The 12,294-nt window shown below is 49.2% G+C and overlaps 1 protein-coding gene across 3 annotated transcripts in view; it reads left to right on the top strand.

Annotated features, from left to right (window-relative positions):
• FLT4 (fms related receptor tyrosine kinase 4) overlaps positions 1-12,294 on the top strand; it is a 46,921-nt gene that overhangs the window by 28,750 nt on the left and 5,877 nt on the right. For all 3 annotated transcript variants that reach the window (XM_042826533.1, XM_042826535.1, XM_042826534.1), the window contains exons 11-28: positions 353-497; positions 1,915-2,023; positions 2,699-3,058; positions 3,273-3,419; positions 4,061-4,192; positions 4,442-4,548; positions 4,797-4,932; positions 5,501-5,605; positions 7,013-7,126; positions 7,344-7,432; positions 7,729-7,876; positions 8,302-8,396; positions 8,827-8,949; positions 9,248-9,359; positions 9,706-9,805; positions 10,232-10,337; positions 11,258-11,397; positions 11,866-11,986. In XM_042826533.1, the coding sequence (XP_042682467.1) occupies positions 353-497; positions 1,915-2,023; positions 2,699-3,058; positions 3,273-3,419; positions 4,061-4,192; positions 4,442-4,548; positions 4,797-4,932; positions 5,501-5,605; positions 7,013-7,126; positions 7,344-7,432; positions 7,729-7,876; positions 8,302-8,396; positions 8,827-8,949; positions 9,248-9,359; positions 9,706-9,805; positions 10,232-10,337; positions 11,258-11,397; positions 11,866-11,986 (2,389 nt within the window). The remainder of the gene's footprint in view (positions 1-352; positions 498-1,914; positions 2,024-2,698; positions 3,059-3,272; positions 3,420-4,060; positions 4,193-4,441; positions 4,549-4,796; positions 4,933-5,500; positions 5,606-7,012; positions 7,127-7,343; positions 7,433-7,728; positions 7,877-8,301; positions 8,397-8,826; positions 8,950-9,247; positions 9,360-9,705; positions 9,806-10,231; positions 10,338-11,257; positions 11,398-11,865; positions 11,987-12,294) is intronic.

The raw sequence follows: 12,294 nt of genomic DNA on the forward strand, positions 1-12,294 counted from the left end.
CCATCATCAGCCCCAAAGAGGTGCCACCATGTTCTTTGGGGATACCACACACAAACAGTTTTCACTCCTTCTTTTTTCCATCTTCAAATGAAAACATAGGCCTGGGGGCAAAGACATTGCTGGGGGCACCAGTATCTGTTTCCTGCTTCGGTTTTATGGATATATATGGATCATGTTTGCTTCATTAGTGATTGCAAACCACCTTTCTAAAGCACGTTAGTGCTACATAACCCAGAATCCCAAGAATTTTTGCAGTCAGAGGCTAGGAGCATCAGTTCTCAGACACAAAGCCAGTTTTGTTGCCTTCTTCCCAACTGACCCTCTCTCCATCTGTTTCCTCTTGCTGGCTTAGCAATAGCAGGCACCGGGCAGCAAGGCGCCATCAGCGAGATCGCATGCCTGAGTGCAAGGATTGGAAAGATGTGTCACAGCAGGACGCAGTGAACCCCATCGAGAGCATTGACACCTGGGTGGAGTTCGTGGAGGGACGGAACAAGGTGAGGCCATAGCCCCAAACCTGTTTCGGAGCAGGGAGCGGGAAACAGGGATCCCATTTGGGGTCGGGCAGCACAACGGGCCTGGGAGTGATTGTGCAGAAAAGCCGGTACAAATTGCACTGCAAGGAACATCCCTCTCTTGTTGCTGCATGACCTGCAGGCAGCTGAGCGGTGCTCATTGCCCGTTTCTTTCTGGTAGCTGCAAGGTCTGTGCCCTGCGCTGCACTGCGGTTCCTGTTCCTGCTGGTGCTGGGCACTGGCTGTTTGCAGAGGGATGCAGAACAAACAAATGGGCCCCCGCTTCCGAAAGTCACTTCCTGTTTTCCTACACACCTCCAAAGGCACTTCCCGTTCCCCAGCACAGCCAGAAGTTCGTCACACTGCCAAGGGGGTGGCAGGGGCAGATGCTGCTCCTCCCCGAGCAGCCAAAAGGAAAGGCAGGGATCTGCTTTCTCTCCCTTTCCTCCTTTTTGACTGTCTTCTCTCATCATCTCCGTCTGGTTTTTATTCTGTCCATGAAGGGCAGATTGAGCCACCGTGTGTACAGTGCAGGATGATGTCAAACAGAAATCCCAGCACAAATGTAACAGCACAGATTGGAGAGAAAATCCCCAAGGCAGGAAGGCAGCACGCAGAAGCACCACCAGTAGGGTCACTTCAACTGTATTGAATATCCACAAGAAACAGGAAAGGCAGCATTCAAAACTGCTGGTAATTAGGTCACTTCAGCTGTAATGAATATGCACTGAATGAATGAATGTTCCTCCTGATTAACACGAGCTAATATATTGCCACTTAGAATTGAAATGCATCCCGAAGTGTATGGGATGAATAGTAAAGACAAAGTCGTTTCCCTGTAGGGGTTCGATTTTTTTTTGCATTTTTAAACATTGCCTCATTAGAGGGATCTTTGCATGTAATTACCTTGCCATTTAACTGGAAGGGAGAAGAAACCCAGGGTTCAAGCTGCAGATTTCCTCTAAGGGGAGTGCTTGGAACACCCTTGGCAGCTCATGTGTGTGCAGTGTGAGCCGGGAGGAGGGCAGCCTTGCTCCCCAGCTGCCTTTCCTGCCTCTTTTGGAGGCAGCATCTCTTGCAGCCGTGCTCCCAGGGCAGCAACCAGGCTGCGTGCCCAGTCTTAGACAAGTCTCGCTGGAAGGAGAGATGAGAAAGCTTTTAGGATCATGTCTATGTACACTTGGAATTTAAAGGGAGAAGAGAATAGAATGAAGTAGTGAAATCCGGGATGCTTTCATGAGTCTGATTTCCACTTATGGGTAGGAGGAGTGCTAGCAGGTCATCTGAGCCCATGGAGCAGTCGTCTCACTGCCCAGGGCTGTCTGCCAAAGAGCAGCACCAAGCCTACTTTTCTCTCTCACCCTTCCTAACTTCTTCTGCCGCTCTCTTCTCCCAACAGACAGTCAGCAAGCTGGCCATCCAGGAGGCCAACGTCTCAGCCATGTACAAATGTATTGCCTCTAACAAAGTGGGTCGAGATGAGCGGTTGATCTACTTCTACGTGACAAGTGAGTACTGGGGACATCCCCTCTTCCAGTGTCACCTGGGCTCTGTGCCTGAAACAGCCCCTAGATCTGCCAGATGCCATCATTCATGCATCGCACCTTAAACAGTGACCAGGAAGCCATCAGGAAAGCAGGGCTGGCTAGATTTCTGCTGAGTGGCAAAAGCTTGAAGTTCTGGTGGCAAATAGTGCAGACAGACCTGGAGATAAGCTGGTGTGCCTGTGAAAGTCCCTGCTGGCTCAACCAGCATACTGGGCTGGGGACGTGCCTGGTCCAAGAGCATCCTCTAGTGGCATTGCCAGCCCCACTCCCAGGCAGGGTCCTTCTGGCCTCAACCCTTGGCACAGCCCCTGATGGATTTTGGTGGTGGGAGAAAGCTGGGTTTGTAGAAGCCCTGCAGAGTGAGCTGAGAACAGCCACATTCAGACCTCACACACTTAAATTGCACCTCCTAGGCTTGTTTCACTTGTGACCTGTCTTAATTTGACCCTGGGGCTTCAGTACAGTCCTTAGCACCTTGCTCAGTTGCTCGCAGCTTGGATGTTACAGGCTCCAGGGTGGTTTTCATTTACCCTAGGACAGTGAGATCTCAGAGAGCTGAGCCCAAGGAGGCAATTTAATTGTACCTAGCAGCTGAGCCAAGAAAACTCACTCACGTGTTCATTTCCTTCTCAAAAGCCATTCCAGACGGATTTGAGATTGAATCCCAGCCCTCAGAAGAGCCCATAGAGGGGCAGGATCTACAGCTGAGCTGCAATGCGGACAACTACACCTATGAGAATCTGCAGTGGTATCGACTGAACCTCTCCAAGCTCCACGATGAGGAGGGCAACCCCCTGGTGCTGGACTGCAAGAACGTCCACCACTATGCAACCAAGATGCAGGGCGAGCTGCGCTTTCAGCCCGACTCCAACGATGCCACCTTGCTGCTCACCATCCCCAACATCTCCCTGGGCGAGGAGGGAGACTACGTGTGTGAGGTGCAGAACAGGAAGACCCGGGAGAAACACTGCCATAAGAAATACATCTCTGTGCAGGGTGAGAGTCAGCAGGGCAGGTGGGAGTGACTTGCTGCTGGTACTCGTGCTGCAATCAGCTTCCCAGTCCTTCCCTAGGGGAAGCCATGCAAGCTAAACACAAGGTGGCAAAGGCACCTGGGTCCCAAGACACCCTCCAACAAGGGTTAGAGACCCAGAGTCCCCCACGAATGCAGATATTCTTTTGATCAATCCGTTTTGTGCTGCTCCTCCAGCCCTGGAGATCCCCCGCCTCAAGCAGAACCTGACAGACATTTGGGTGAACGTCAGCGATTCCATAGAGATGCGCTGTAAGGTGGATGGCAACCACGTTCCTGACATCAGCTGGTACAAAGATGAGAAACTGGTGGAAGAAATGTCAGGTACAATGGGCCGGGGATGGAACAAAGGCAAGGCATCATGTCTGGTGAACAGAGAGCTGAATGCTGCTGGGTGCTGGGAGTTGCTGTGCCTGGGCAAAGGTGCCCGTTCTCTGAATTGCCTGAATTCTGGTTTTAATCGTGTTCTGCCCTGGTTTGGTGTGCTCTCACTGGACAAGTCTGTGCCCTGGGATCTGGACCAACATTGTGTGCACATGTTCATTCAGGTGGACAGCAAGGAGAACTGCATCCTTTTTCTTCTTGCACTCAGCTCAGTGCTGGGCATCTCTGCTAATGCAGGGACTGACCCAGATCCCATGGAAAGAATATGGGAAGGATCTAAGCACAAGGCAGAGGGAAAGGAGCAGGTCCTGGAGGTGAAGCAGAGCTTGATACACCAGCTGGACTGCCCAGGCACTGTTCCCAGTCCAACTTCATCTATAGGGCTTTGTTCCTTTCATACAATGCCTGAGGAAGGCCCTTGCAGGGTAGTTCTGGAGCCATAAGCCACAGAGGAGAGCTGGTGCAATTTAATTCTGTCATCTAAAATGAAGTGGCCAAAAAATAGGAGCCTTATTTTTTGCCTGAATGAGTTCAATCCCCTTTCCTTATGAGTGACCACCTTAACCTTCCTTGCCTTACAGGAATCGATCTGGCAGACTTCAACCAGAGGCTGAGCATTCAGAGAGTGAGGGAGGAGGATGCTGGGCTCTACCTGTGCAGCGTCTGCAACGCTAAGGGCTGTGTGAACTCCTCAGCTAGCGTCTCTGTAGAAGGTACCAGCAGGCACAACACACCTAAGGGATGAAAGCACCTGAGTAGGAGTGTGTCTGAAGTCCCATGCCTCTTCTTTGTGATGCCAGGCTGCAGGGTGGCAGGAAAAGTCCCAAGAGCATCTGTAGTCCAGAGCACATTTTGTTTGGAGAATGTCAACCCACAGTTCCTTGGTCTCCCCAGATCATGAAGCAGGTCCCAAGAAACAGCCAAGCCTTTTCTCAAACTGCAATTTCCCTCCCAACCCACAGGCACTGATGACAAGACCAACGTGGAGATTGTCATCTTGATTGGGACTGGGGTCATCGCTGTTTTCTTCTGGATCCTCCTTATCCTCATCTTCTGTAACATCAAAAGGGTATGTGGTTGTCTCCGTTCTGGGGCAGAGGAGGGGGCTCAGAGGGGTTTGGGGCAGCCTCATTGCTGTGATGTGTGACAGCATCTGCTGAAAGCAGATCGCTGCAAGCTATCTGACAGTCAACCAAGGATGGGGTATGTAAGGGCTGTAGTAAAGACGGGGACGTGGAACAGCCTTTGCCAGGGGAAAGCAGGTTGAGGCAGCAATTGAGGCACCTTCTCACCCTCTGTGTTGGGTGATTCCTGCAGCCTGCCCATGCAGACATCAAGACCGGCTACCTCTCCATCATCATGGACCCTGGCGAGGTGCCCTTGGAGGAGCAGTGCGAGTACCTGCCCTATGATTCCAGCAAGTGGGAATTCCCGCGAGACCGCCTGCGCCTCGGTGAGCTGAGCACCACCCCTGCCACCAAGAGCTGCACGAAGGGCTTCCCACCAGCCCTTGGAACTCACCCTCCAGATTTCTTAAATAATCAGGGCAAAACAGCCCAATTCGCAGGAGATACCCTGAGTTTAGGACCAGGATAGGATGTCCTCTTGCTGTGACACCCACCTGCCATCTCTTCCCTCTATCTGGGAGGGTTATAAGGGCTGCAGACTGCCTCTGAGGCACAGAGCAGTGACATTAGCCCTGTCCTGCTGCAAGGTTTCATATTTACCTTTTCAACTTGTTCTTTTTGAGGGCAACAAACAGCCCCCTTACTACAGCAGGGCCTTTTCCTTCCTCCACTTTGTCCATGCCAGCTCTGTCTCGGTTCCTCCCTTCATCCTTTCTCTTATTCTCACTACCAAAGCAAGCAGCCACCTGGGTAGGGCACATATTGCACTCCTTCCTTTTCCTCTTTGACTCTTTCTTTCTTCTTCCCATGGTTTCCTGTAAGGTCTTTTGTCTTTTGACCGATTCTCCATGCTGCACCTGCATTCCTTCACAGTGCCTTTCTCTTTGCTCATAGGTAAAGTCCTGGGTCATGGTGCCTTTGGGAAGGTGGTGGAAGCTTCAGCGTTTGGGATCAATAAAAGTAACAGCTGCGAGACCGTAGCAGTCAAAATGCTGAAAGGTATGTAGACAGCCTAGCAGAATACACAGTTCATGTAAGGAAATCCTACCTTGTAAACAATTGCCCTTTTGCATGAAATATTTTCCAGAGCCTTAGCAAATGCCTTATCTCCTACCAGCACTCCTGGGTGCTTCTGCCTGAGCCAGCACCAAGCAAGGGGAGAGGAGCTGGTGCCAGTCTTTTAATTTATGGCTTCTTGGCCTCAACACAGATGATCCTCGTGGCCTTCTCTCTGGAATGCTTTAGCCTCACTCAACTGCACTGGGAGGCAAGTGGTAGAGCAGGGACATGGGGAACTCAGCTTTCAAGGGAATTTAGCTGTCTGCTAAGGCAAAGAGTGAGATCTGTCTCAGCAGATGAACAAGAATCCAGAGACCCTCTCTGGTAAACCACTAAAGGAAGTGTTGCTCCTAATTGCCTTCTTCCAAATGTTCATGTGTTTCACATTTATGGGCAAGGTTGAGCCAGGTAGGGAAGCATGCAGTTCTGATCAGTCCAGAGTGAGATTTTAAACATAGCTCTGCTTTTGAACAGGCATCCAGGACATTATCCTGTAATTCAGCCACAAAGAAGACATCAAGGCAGTTCGTGGTCAGCAATGGCCTGTATATAGAAACTGAATCATGGTGTGGCTCAGTAGCACTTACACTGCAGCTGTACAGGTGATCTGCAGAGCAGTAGCAGAGGGAAGCCTGACTGTACAAGGTTGTTTTACAGCCTTTTGAGGCATGACTCTTACCTGGCACTTAAGCTGCAGCTCAGGAAGATGTGTTTCTCTTTGTCAGACTAAATTTATAAACTCCCAAGTAAAGTAAAATGTATATGGGGAGGTATGAAAAATGCTCGTAAAACCAGAGCATGCACCTTGAGGGTAAAACAGAGGAGCAAGAATTGGTATGAATTAGGCACTCAGAGAGAAAACGCAGTAGAGAACTGGCAGGAGCACAACCCCATGCTTGCTATTGGAAAGGAATTATAAAAAGGCCTTCTGGGTTTGAGCTGAGGCAGTCCTGCCTTCAGTCACGATCAAAAGACTCAACTGTCTTTTTGTTTCTAATTTTCCTTCAAACGGTTTTACAGCTCATTATTCCTGCTTGGAGGCTAAAAGGGCAGAGATTCAAACGTGTGCATCTGTATATAAGCCTCAAGTGATCTTTTTCCCTGCACAGCTATCAGAAGGAAAAATGTGTTGGATGCAGCTTGTGTTCTTGCTTTGGATCCCCGCTTCTGCATTACAGACAAGGCTCTGCCATTTAATTTGGAAATAAGCTGTAACAAAATGTACCAAAGCTCTGGGATTGCAATCTCTAGCAAGACTCATGTTATTGCTGTGCTAAGACAGGGTGGCAAGGGGGAGAGAAAAAGCTGTGAGGAGGCATCACCATGATGTGGTTTGTTTGTTTCCAGAGGGAGCTACTGCAAGTGAACACAAAGCACTGATGTCAGAGCTGAAAATCCTCATTCACATCGGGAACCACCTCAACGTGGTGAATTTGCTGGGTGCATGTACCAAACCCAATGGTAAATATCACAGGGCAACAGGCTGAGCCTGCTCCCAGACATCACTGCTCATCCCCTGTGCCATTTCTTCTGGCTGTGTGGCTGCAGGGACACGTGGGATGTGTGTGCCTAGCCCTGGTGCCACAGCTCAGCAAGGCTGATATAATGCGAGCCAGGGCAAATTCTGAATATTCCAAATCCTTATCTCTTCCCCTGACCTTTGGTTTCTTCTCATTAGGTCCACTCATGGTGATCGTTGAGTTCTGCAAGTATGGCAACCTCTCCAATTACCTGCGGACCAAGCGAGAAGGATTCAGTCCTTACAGGGTAAGTAACCTCCTTTATCCCTAGGAGCTGCCCCATGGCTAGGGAGGGAAGACACGCATTCAGAAACATAATCCAACAACGAGGCAAAGACACCCTCTGTCTAGCAGTATGTCAGCTTTACGCAGTGATGCTGGTTCACATGCAACATCAGGGAAGAAATTTCTTTCTGCAGAGGAGGATAGATGCTTGCAGGCCAGAATTACAGTCTAAGAGCAGGACAAGACTGTGCAGCTCATGGGTGCAGAGGCTGCAGTGTGTGTTGCCTGCTGAGGTTTTTGTTTTGATCTTCTTGCCAGGAGAAGTCACCCAGGCTGCGTATTCAGGTCCAGTCCATTGTGGAGGCAGTGAGAGCGGACAGGAGGAGTCGGTCTGGGACTAGTGACAGTGCTATCTTCAACCGCTTTCTGATGCACAAGAGCCAGACAGCACAGCCAATCCAGGAAGGTAATACCTCACCTGGCTTGCCAAGAAAATGCCAGTCTTGCTTAAACTGGAGAATGGGCCGGAGCACAGCAGTGAGCAGCAGGGACCCATCCACAGAGCTGATCTCTCCACTTGTGTGGCAATTCTCTCAACAGGGCTTTTATATTCATCTGTTGTTTCTCATAACGGACTTTAAAAACCCTAAAGGAATGATTAAGTTACTTCAGATTTTTTTTTAGCTTAAAGAAAGATGAACTGAAGGGGTTCCTCCCTCAGTGGGTCCTCCCTAGGGCAGGAATAATGATCTGACCTTCAGAGTCCCTTCTAGCCCTACAAGACTATCTAGCTGTATCTCACCCAGGGGCTGTTTATATCCTGCAGTAGAGAGAGGCAAGGAGGACACAAGACAACTCAATGTCTAACCATGTTTTTGTACTCCTGAACAGTGGATGACTTGTGGCAAAGTCCCCTGACAATGGAAGATCTGATCTGCTACAGCTTCCAGGTAGCACGTGGCATGGAGTTTCTGGCATCTCGAAAGGTGAGCACACCCTTTCCCATCCTCTATTCTTCTTTTGTGTGTGCCTGACTGGAGATGGCCTGGTGTGGTCTGTTGTAATCACAGAGCCACAGAAGATGTGTGTATGTATGTATACAGGCTCCCATGGATAACCAGTCCCTTCAACTGGCTGTTTCCAGTTTCACATACCAATTTGTGAACTGATTTTGTAATTTGTTACTACAAAGCCCCACACACAGTTGGGTTACAGACATACAGAGATGGAAACTTAGCTGTATTCTGTCATCTCCTTATTTGTCTCCTTTAAAATTTTTTTTTTTTAGTTCCTTCTCACCTCTCCAGTTTCCCCATTACAGCTCAGGTTAGCAAGGGAAGAATAGGGGAAGGGAATGCTTTATGATGGCAGTACCTGTCCCTCTGATTTTGCCTTTTCCTCTTCATGTGCCTTCAGTGCATCCACAGAGATCTAGCAGCTCGCAACATCCTGCTGTCAGAGAACAATGTGGTAAAGATCTGTGACTTTGGCTTGGCCCGAGACATCTACAAGGACCCTGACTATGTCAGGAAAGGCAGTGTGAGTAGCATCTTGGGGATGGACTAGCTGAGGAAAATAGGCAGGAGTGGAATCGTGCGTGTGGCTGGGAGCAGGGACCATTGGCCTGGTGATGGAGGTGTGGTCCTCCACAACCACCAGATTTGTCTCCTTCCTTCTGCTGCTCAGCCCACCAGCACTCCTCTATCTTTATACTTTTCCAGTGTCTTCATTCCTCCTTTTGGCCTCACCAAACCTCCGCTCCTCCATGGAGAGAGATTCAGGACTGTTGTCTCTGGTTCTTGAATGAACAGTTTTGCCTTGCTTCTCCCCCCTGCAGGCCCGTCTTCCACTGAAGTGGATGGCCCCAGAGAGCATCTTTGACAAAGTCTACACTACCCAGAGCGATGTCTGGTCCTTTGGGGTCCTCCTCTGGGAAATCTTCTCACTGGGTGAGCACTTATGAGGGGCTGCTGAGGCAGGCAGGGGCTTTTAGTGTCTCATTGGGTGAGTCTGTGCATGAGGCCCTTATCTCTGCAGCATGTCTGAGGAGTGATGGGAAAAACGTCAGTGTGGGCAAAAGAAATAAAGAGGCCTGATCTACCAAGGAACAGGGTGATGGGAGGCAGCTTTCTCCTTACTGAAGCAGAAGAACCTGTCTTGGACAGAATTGATGTGGGCTGTGTGTCAGAAGTGACCGCACATCCTACGCGTTTTAGGAGGAAGTCCTTGTCTCAGGACAAGGATTGTTTCTGATGGCACACTTCATGTTCCCACCCTTCTTCAAACCTCTTTTAGGAGCATCTCCATACCCTGGAGTTCAGATCAACGAGGAGTTCTGCCAGAGACTCAAAGATGGTACCAGGATGAGAGCTCCAGAGTATGCCACTGCAGAAATGTGAGTCAGAAACCTCATGGATGTCAGGGCAGCACAGGCAGATGCAGAGACTTTTCATCCATTGGGAAGAGACAAGCTCTGCTCTCCTGGTGGCTGCGTGGAGGGTATTCCAGATGGGTTCAAATGCAGGACAGAACTATCTAGGGGCACCAAATTTTTTGCATAACCACGTTGAGATGGTTTTGCAAATGAGTAGTGTGCTTTCCCACTCTTGAGGGTGGCTGAAGTGTCTAAATTGGCTCGGTGTGAGCTTACAGTTATATTCCATGCACAATGAACCTCCTTCTAGTAGGTCCGTGTGCAGGATACCAAGCTTTTCTTCACAGTGCAGATACACCCTGTGCCAGCAAAAACCACATGTGTTGAAGCTGCAGAGTGGATAGAAGGGGATTTCTGTGATCTAAAACCATCACCTCTTCTTGGCAGTTACCGCATAATGCTGAGCTGCTGGCATGGAGATCCCAAGGAGAGACCAACTTTCTCGGACCTGGTGGAGATACTGGGGAACCTTCTTCAGGAAAACGTCCAACAGGTGAAAACCTCTCTGTGTCTCTGCTCAGTTCTGGACAGCCAGCTGCCACACTGTGTCCTCCTCTGACTCTCTAGCTAATGCAAAGCCTTTGTGAAGGCCAAGGATTAACACAGTGTCTCCAGGTCAGGCATTCAGGGGTGCTGGAGATGACAATTCTGCAGTAGCATTCTCGATGCATCCTAATATAGTTCCAAACCTTGCAGTGCAAGTGTCCTCTCAGTCGTCATTCTGGTATTTCCATCCTAATCTCCAGATGATTATTTGAAATGTTTCAGCTGACTCAAGGCTCTGGCACTCCTGCCCCCCACATGGTTGCATAATGAAAACCAGGATTTCACCAGGGCTTCTGAAACTCTATCTTCGGATCTAAATGTCAGGGTCATACGAACCAAATAACTGTTCCATTACAGAAATCAGATATACATAATTCTCAGAAACTCTTACTAATCACCACCATGCAGCAGCTCACCAGCACTTTTAGCTGTGATGAGTGTGCAGCACTGCTTTGAATTTTTTCCTGGATGTTCCATTTCAGAAGCATTACTAAATGCTTAAAAATGAGTACTGTCACATCCTATCCCTCTGATATTAACCTTTCAGCACTGTATCCCAACAGAGGCAAAACTAAACCAGTTGTTTGTTCCCACAGAGTACAGTGCTCTGTCCATGTTGGCTGGAGAACTATAGGTACTGCTGGACTGAGTTGTTTTCCTGCTCACACACATCTCCATGCAACTGCAGCACTTGCAGCCCCATAACTCAGAGGGTACAGAAATCTCCCAACAAATATTTTGCCTTAGAGAAACAAGGGACAGAGTAGGAATGTTCTTGTCCAGCTCTGTCAGCTTCTGTTTGTAGAGCTCTTGGTTGCAGGAAAGGCCTCCCCTTCTTGTAAAGCCACTCACTGTTCTTCCTACCAGGAAGGGAAGGATTACATCCCACTGAATGACTCTCACAGCTCAGAAGATGATGGTTTCTCCCAGGTGCCTTCCTCTGCCCAGCAGAATTCAGATGAAGAGGACTTTGACATGAGGATACGTTGCCACAGCCTAGCAGCAAGGTGAATCCCCTCTGAAAAGGGCTGAAGGAACCCAGCAGCAGCCACTGGCCTGAGCTGTAAGGGAGCCTGAGGGATATGGGGAGAACCCAGTAGCAAGAAGTTGGAAAAATCCCAGTTGATCAGGTGTGATACAAGCACTTAGGCCATAGCATCTTGCTTATAAAAGCAAAATTACTTTCCTGTACTGGTGCACAGCAGCCCTTGATGTCTGAGCCTATGACATTCCTCCTCCTGCTTCCAGCTCCACTGGCAGAGAATCACATCCCACCAAAGTCATCATGGCCATCACCCAGTTGGGTGCTTCCCCACTGCAAGAGTAAGGGACACGAGGCCTAAGCTGACACCACCCACAGCCACCTACATCCCTGCACACTACGATTGCAGGGACAGGAAGTTGAGTTCAGCTCCTGTTTGTTCAGGACATTGGCTCTGTTGGTTTTACTGAATACCATGTGCTTCTGTCAGTAGATATTACAACTGCGTCTCGTTCCCTGGTTGTTTGACGGGAGGAAATCAGATCAGGTGTTCATCCAGGATAAAGACATTTGAAGAGTTTCCCATGACACATACAATGTACAAGGCACACCCGGTGAGTGGCATCTGAGTGGGGTTGAGCAGGGGGCATAGAAATGTTCTGCTGTTTCCTGACATGTTTACTGTTAAGGTCATGGGAGGAAGATCACTTCTATCTAATGTCAGCCTGTCTGTACCATTCCTGTTCCGTCCAGTCCTACGTACATTCATTTCCCCACCTGGCACATAGTAGTTTTTTTACTGCACAGCTTGTCTGACTGTGAAATAGAGAGGTTTAGACCTGCAAGCCATGTCTGTAAAGGATATCAGAGAAGAGTCTGCTTTTCACCCTTCTCAAATCTGTAAACATAGCCTGGTTAAGCA

This window comes from Centrocercus urophasianus, unplaced genomic scaffold (assembly GCF_019232065.1).
Source record: "Centrocercus urophasianus isolate 14NV4802_14NV808 unplaced genomic scaffold, USGS_Curo_1.0 seq_26, whole genome shotgun sequence".
Lineage (NCBI taxonomy): Eukaryota > Metazoa > Chordata > Aves > Galliformes > Phasianidae > Centrocercus > Centrocercus urophasianus.